This window comes from Pterocles gutturalis, unplaced genomic scaffold, assembly GCF_000699245.1.
Source record: "Pterocles gutturalis isolate BGI_N339 unplaced genomic scaffold, ASM69924v1 scaffold17933, whole genome shotgun sequence".
In the NCBI taxonomy this organism is placed as follows: Eukaryota; Metazoa; Chordata; class Aves; order Pterocliformes; family Pteroclidae; genus Pterocles; species Pterocles gutturalis.
The window spans coordinates 6,548-14,515 of NW_010123475.1; the positions used below are offsets into that span (position 1 = coordinate 6,548).

The 7,968-nt window shown below is 32.6% G+C and overlaps 1 protein-coding gene across 1 annotated transcript in view; it reads left to right on the plus strand.

Annotated features, from left to right (window-relative positions):
* CHDC2 (calponin homology domain containing 2) overlaps nt 1-7,968 on the plus strand; it is a gene marked incomplete at both ends in the record, with an annotated part of 38,216 nt that overhangs the window by 6,408 nt on the left and 23,840 nt on the right. The window contains 2 exons of the mRNA XM_010077925.1: nt 5,147-5,339; nt 6,856-7,065. Coding sequence (XP_010076227.1) covers nt 5,147-5,339; nt 6,856-7,065 — 403 coding nt within the window. The remainder of the gene's footprint in view (nt 1-5,146; nt 5,340-6,855; nt 7,066-7,968) is intronic.

Genomic DNA, 7,968 nt, shown 5'->3' on the forward strand with positions numbered 1-7,968 from the left:
CAAAACTTCTGGGTTTTGGCCCTGAACCACACATTTATGGAACAGCCATAAAAATGCGTTAAATGCAATAAAGATTTTTTACTAGGTAGGTTCTATTTTGTACTTCATGTAATCCTTGGTTGTGGAACCAGATGATGTGATCTCATTTTCATCTTACTTATGCAGGTCCTCAATAAGTTTTTAGTGATAACTTATGTAGGTTATCAAAATAAAATAAACAGAGATGAAATTTTTTTGTTAAATAATTTGTTTTGGGAGCAATATGAAATAAAAAAATCCAAGGATACTGGGTGAATTGAATGAAAATATTATCCCAGGGTGTGAGAAAATGTTAGAATATAAAAATCAGGAGCTAAACAGTGGAAGCAGGATGACAAGAAGATTGGACAAACCTCGGATATTTTTTCCTATGATATCTCTCTGCAAGTTATCTTTTTCAGATGTTCAGTTTTACAAAGTTTTAGAAACATGGACTTGGAATCTTGGTTTATTATGAAGGATGTAAGGATCTAATCTGGAGAGTCTAGAGACTGTGTCTAGACAGAAGAAAGGCTTTGGGTAAACTTCTGAATTTTGAGATGCAACTCAGAAGAAAAATAGGTTAAAGAAGTCAAGGAACAGAAACATATTATGACCCCAGGTCTTTGGAGTAAGAGTGTAGAGGAAAGAGGAATGGAAATACAGAAGGTTGGAAAGTGAAAAACAAACACTTGTAAACTTGTTGTTCCTGGAGATGCAATTAAAAAATACACATGTAGTTTATTGTTAACTCTTTTTCTTATAAACATTTTTTTCTCCTTTCATAAGTTTCTACCTTGCTTTCAATAGGGTATAATTTTTTTTCTGCAGTATTTCAGATAATAAAGCCTACGAAATAAGTGTTGTAACTTTGAGAAGGTATTCTAATAGATATTTTTGCAGACTGTGTCTATGGTTAGAATAATTGTGGTTCATACTAAAATAATAACTTGTGAAGAACACATACGAAAATTTTTGTCTGCTTTGAATTTGAAAAATGTATTCTTGTAATAGGAGTTATATCAACTGCATTTTACATTCATTAGGTTAAGTTATCTAGCTTGGAAAATAAAATTGCTCAGAGCAATATTAAACTTGAAGAAAGAAGAATAAATGTGTGTTTCCAGATATCTGGTGATTTTTAAGGCCCGGATGAGCACAGGGTCTCTTTTTCTCCTTCTTCTATGTATCACTCTGGCATTTAAGACACATGAAATGTAAAAAAAAATCTAATTCTAAAAATTTTGAAATTTTTAATTTAAAAAAAATTCTAATACTGTTTCATGCAGCAGCTAGAGGAGGATCATATGATAATGAATAAGTGAAATGACCATCTGTATGATGGTTGTTCTATTTAGGTAAGAACATCATGAGAAGGTGTATTAAAATGCTTGTATGTTGTAAGGACTATGAAGCAGAGAACAGCATAGAAATAAAAGCCAATATTTTGATTTACTGAATAAATTTTATGTGTAAATGTAGATGTATATATACATAAATATGACTTATAAATAATTGCCATTTGAAGTTATTTGTATTTTTGCTATGTTCCATATCTTTTATTTACAGAAAATCATAAATAACTGTAAAAATCAATTGCTTTTAATTCAATGTTCTATTTTCCCATGATTTATAGCCTACCTGTGCTATACCTTCACTGAATATAATTACTCTTTTTAATAATAGAATATTAGATACGTCAAAACCCCCTCAAGAGACCTGGTTAATGAGTACGGTGTGCTAATCATTTTCATAGGTTTGTATGATAAAGTTATTGTATGTGGGGGTGAACCAACCGTAAAATGAACTTTGAGTGTGTGTTAGAGTAATTTGTTTAAATATGCCACAATATTTATAATAATGAGAGTGCAAAATGCTGTAGTAAGCTACAGTGTTAAGTTAAATGCAAGAGTTTATATAATGCATAGTAAGATGATGTTACTTTTTTAAAAAAAGTATCCTAAGTTTAATAGAGATTCTCAAGAACTGAAAGTATATTAATATACTAGTCATCAGTGTAGTAATCATTAGTATATTAATGATCCTTTTCTGTTGTACTGTAGGATAATGCATTAACAGTATATGAAAAATTTCACTATTTCTTACTGTGATATGAAAAAACTTGTCTGGAGCATAGTAAGTTAAAATAAATCTATGCTCTGGAATCCCATGTAGAAAAATACAAATGCACCAGTGAGTTAACAGGATTTCAAGTGCCCTGGGAAGATGTGGTGGTTATGTAATGGGCACAGATGACCATAATGACCTCCATCTTCTAGTGTGTGGTTTTTTTTCCTGCAACAGTAGGATATTAAATAACTGTGCCCTTTAACAGTTTCTGTGGAGAAATTATTAGTGTACTTTTGATTATTCCTTTTTCTTCATTTTTTTGTAGGGCTTACCTTTTAATTTTTAACTACCTGTGACACTTCTGCTTTGAAGTCTGTATTTCAGTGTATGCAAGTTCTTCATTGGCACCCATTTATGATGAAGATGTACATATGCAATAAGGCATGAATTATCAGAAAGTCCAAGGCAACTGAACTAAAAATGTTTAATTGGGAGATAAGTGTAGGAACTGAATAACAGTCTAATATAAACTTAAGAGGGTGAGGAGAGCAGATGGTGATTTTATTTTCTTCTCACACACTCTGAAAAGATCAAAAGCCCATGCTATTACACAGTTAAGATTTCTGGGGGGGAAAAAAAAATTGAAAATTAGATTTGTGTTGCTAGAGAGGAATAAGGAATACAGATGTCCTTAAACAGGTGGCCATTTAAACTAGCTTTTGCTCCTAGTTTAAATTGCGACTGAAAAAGGTACAATAGAAGATGTGGGGACTTGAAATATTTCTCCTCCAGAAGTGTGTGAGCAGCACTGGGAGAAGAACTTGCATATATGTGTAAGTGACTTTCAGCAGAAATATAATGTGTTTATGTTTCTATTAACAAGGAGCCTTCATAAAGGATAGCAGGATAGGATGTCCCAGGATAGCATGCTAGGGAGCTGGGCATTCTGAACTGGATGGGCTTTCTAGTGCAAATTAGACTGAAAATAAGGCAGCTAATGAATATATGCACATATGTACTTTGAAAAGTTGTGTTCTTTCACTCAGAGATTTTTGAAGGTAAGGGAATTAATGCTTATTTCCCCTAATATCTAGAAAAGACAAAGGGGAAATTTTTTATATAATTCTACAGATTTTGTTAGCCCTTGGCAAATCTAGATTGGCAGGTTTGTAAATACTGTCAAATCTCCCTAAGGAAAATTTTCACATTTGCTGGACTGCTTGTTGTTTGCCCTATAGAAATTAATGGTGGTTTATCAGAATGGTAGCAGTAGCACAAGCTTTGACAGTAGTCATAAAAAGTGTGATTAATAGAATAAATTTTTCACTTCAGCTGTTAGTTCAGGACATAATTCTCATTAATTTCAAATTAATTTATTTTACATGAAATATCCTGAAAACATGGGTCCTAGGCATTATGAACTAGTGAACAAAACTTTTTTTGTCTTTGTGTCTGTTTAAAATGAGGACAGTATTACAACATCCTGGTATTTCTGACATAAGCAATGAATTATTGACTTAACATGTTATGTGGAATTTTGATGTTAGTAAATGTGTGGAGCCACACACAGAATGATCAGCAGTGCAGATTAAGCGCTATGTTCTACCTTCTGAGTGAGTCAGGGATTCTATGGCAAATGAATGTTGTGATCAGGTAGTCAATGGATTTGTTAGAATTGTTACATATAGTATGGATGAAAAGTTTTTATAAGAAGAGCTTAACACTGTTCTTTCCGAACTTTTGAAGGTTTAGCTTTGGAACTATTGTTAATACGCATATTTTAAAATGTGAATTAGTGAAAATTGCGTATTCTTTGGGACTGACATATACTCTTCTAGTTTTCTTCCTTCATGGTGATCCATCACTATGGCATTCCTTGGTTATGACCTTTTACTTTCCTTTACTATATACATATGTTATGTTACATATGTTACATATGTTACATAGGAAAAAAAAAATATGCTTTAGTTAGAGCACAGTTGTAGGATAGTAGACTGTCTAGCTTATATATGGGAGTAACTTGTATAGAACTTCTTTTCTTACAAGCATGTGAAAAATATCCTTTTTGGCTCTTCATACATCTGCATGACCTTTTTTGATGCTGTCTCACCTTTCCCTCATAAAAGGACTAAGTGCCAGAAAAAGGTGTGTTCTTGAGCACAAGTTTCTTAGCCTTCTCAGCTGTGTTGTCTCCTAAAGTTGTTTTCTGTTCATCAGAGAGCCAGCCAAATATTGCAAACACTGCAGCTAGTTCCCATTTCATCTGGTTTTCACTTTGCCAGTTTCATGTTTTCTGGTCTGAAATAAAAGGATCTTCAGGCCATGTTCTGATGAGCCAACAGGCTTCTGTGAAGTTACGATATTACAATCTCCGTGAAGAAATTGGCTGTTAGGAGGAGGGAATAAGATAAAATATTTTGAAGACACTAGGTTTTCTTCTTTGTGTACGTAAACAATGTCAACTCTTTCTCAGTGTGTGAAAATAATTACCTGAGGTAATCTCAGAAGGGTTTGTAACGTGTATTTTGTTTGCAGTGACACATATGTGCTCATACAGACACATAGAATGCAAAATTCTTTTGCTCTCTCTTTCCTTCTTAAATATTAGGTGAGGATGTTTCCATACGTACTAATCTGATGACAGAGGGGAATCAGAGGGAAAGGTGTTTTTCTTGAAAATGAAAAGATTAAACTTTTTGGGTTGTCTGACAACACCTTGTGCAGTTTGTTTCTAAATACAAGAGGTGGTCATTGGACGGCCCTCAAAATTGTTTATTTTCTAGTTCTTCATCAGGTGGGAATGACTGAAAATTTGGTAAATGGCACTGCATTGTTTGGAACACCATTTTGATAGTGTAATTCTGATACCACACTTCCAGTATGTTAAGCTAGATTTTGAGTAAGACAGCAATACATGTGACTTTAAAAAAAAACAAAAAACAAAAAACAAAAAAAACCAACCCAAACCTCTTGCTATAACTCTTTTAGTTGCATATATTTATGGTAATATAATTTTATGAGTGGTTTTTTTGTTTGTTTTTCTTTACCTTTTTAACAGCTTGTCCTGGGACATACACATCTGAAATGTCTGTTTATCTAAATGATAATCCATCACATTACAAAATAACATTGTCTGGCACTGTGAAGTCACCAAAACTGAATTTTGATCCTCCCTTTTTAATGCTGATGCCAGTTCCTCTGGATGTGAAAACTGAAACAGCCATCAATATTATTCCACAAGATTACTTAAGGTAAAAATCTCAAACTAAATTTATTACAGAAATCCTGAATAATTCTTGGTTTTGTTCTCTTGTGAAAAAGTGAATTAATTTTTGTTTGTGAAATTTAGCATTAATTTTCTGCTCAGCAGAGGAAATAGTCTGCATATTTAGGAGAAAATTTGTGTAATAAATATTGCTGTACATTCAGCAAGCCTGTGTTCTGTCCTCAAAACATTCCTGAAAAAAATGCTTCATTAAGTGACCATCTTCTGATATATTCACTCTGTCAAATGCTTTGAAAATTACTCTGAGTAGCACAAAAATTAAAGAGATTACTGCCAGGATTTTGTTAATTTGAGCCAGATACTAGATTGTAGTCTTACATTTTTTTTGCATTGTGATCAGATAAAATCTTTCTGTTGTTTTATTTTCTTTGTTCCACAGGTTATAAAGCACTGTTTTGAAATCTAGCTGCTGTTGGGGTTGTGGTTTGGTTGGGTTTTTTTGTTGTGGTTTTATTGGGTTTTTGTTGTTGTTGGGTTTTTATTTCCTTCTTAAGCAAGATTTTAGTGTCAAAGGGGACAGCACGAATGTTTTAATGATGTCACTTAATATGATAAGTAATCTATATATTTTTCATTTTCTTTGTGGATCACCCACTTTATCCTGTTACTTGAATTCATAAGAGAGCCTTTTTGTAATCTTCATATTATGTAACATAACCCAGCACCACACCTGTTCCAATTTGATAGAGGTCTTAAAATTTAAATCTTACTGAACACTCTCATGTACATGTGTGTTGAAATATGCTTTTCTGGTCTCCAAGCTACAACTTTTCTGTCTGCAATTAGTAAAGAGCAGTAATTTAAGTTTGATATGCTTATGTAGCTATCATTTGAATACTAGACGAATTGGAGCAAAACTCTTCAAGTTGCCCTAAATTAATGAAATTAACTTTACCTAGAAATAATTATCTTCTCTCATTTGAGTTGTAGTAATTTATCAAGTGGTTTGTCTATTGTCAGTTGATTTGTCTATTGTCAGTAACTCAGTGGTTGGAACTGAAAGGATATGGGTCTGGACTGACTACCGTTCTTATTTCAGAACTGGAACCTAAAATTACATAACTGGGGAAAGCATCTTAAGTATCTTCATAAATTTCCCCTTAATATTTCTATTTCAAAACTTGCTTTACATTGTTGTGCAATAATGCAGTTTAATCAATGAAAGCTTTAAGTTTAGGAAATGTAAAGTAAGGAAGTAATATTTGTATCCTTTGTAGCAGTTAGTAGAAATTGCTCTTCGTTTGGATGTTGAACTATTGTGGGTCAGCATAAGCTCAGACACACATATAGAAAACAAACTAGCATCTAAATGCTAAAGGAGTTTTAAATCTTTAGTTACCTTCTCTTGATTTATACTTCAAAACAGAAGTTATTCTTCTGTATTTAACTGTGAAATGTAGTTTCATAAATGTGTGAATCTGTGGATCAACCTTACTGTCATTGTCTGAGTACAAACACCATTACTATTTTTTTTAACACAGGCAATCACAAATTCAAGTTGAACTTCCGGAGGTTGAACTTGAAGATGGTGACAGGATTTACCCTTTTTCTGTACAGTTCCCGGAAGGGCAAGATATTGTTCTTTCATCAGATAGCACAAATAAGGAATTAATTTGTCATATCAGCTTCAGATCATCTAGGCCAGTGTCATTTTTAGGGAGTATGTTCTTCATTGATGAAGAAGGAAACAGGTAATGTGTGCAATTCAAATTTGTTTGGGAGCATGGTCCAAACTGATGAAGTTGAATGTAAGACACAGAATTCGTAATGGTTTGATAAAGGCATACAAGAATCATTCTGAAAAAAAAAAAAAAAGAAAATGAAACGTAGAAATGTATTTCTTTTTTTAACTGAATTACAATTTGAAAACACGAAATTCAGCTTTGGTCTCTAAGGTAAGATTCATCTAAATGGCCATCTTAAGGTCTTGTATCTCATTCATATCTACTGGTCATTCTTATGTATACTTCAGTCCTCTCAGATTGCTTTGGAGAGACATGGTCTTCGTGTTTCATTAAAGCAACTATTTTGATGCTTTAAGATGTCTGCCCTACAGCTTAAAATGGGCTTTTTTCTAAGCATGAAACTAAATTTTGTATTATTTTGATGCAAGGGTTATGGACCTTTCTGTTATTGCTGCTGACATTGGATTAGTATTTTATATTTTTCTGATTTCTGATAATAGATTGTTAGCCAAGAAACTATTTTTTATTATCTTTATTTAATTCTAAGATTTAATAATTGTGTGGGATTTGATTCAAAAATGTGTGCTAAAGCTTGCAGTAATTATTAAAAAGGATAATTTAAGCTTGTTATGAGGTCTGAAATATAGCTGCTGAGAAGGCACAATATTTAGTTTTAATAACTGTTTTTATATGATGCACTAGCAACTTCTCAGACATTGTGGAGAAATAATCCTTGCTGCTGTGTAATAAACTTTTTTCTATATTTGCCATTAAAATGAAATAAAGGATACTATCCTCAATTTAAAGGCAAACTCAATGTATTTTTGAAAAAAATATATGAAATAAGTCATCAGATTAACCTTAAAAGTCATCCCTGCTTGTGAAGGTGAAAAAATTCACCTCAGGAAT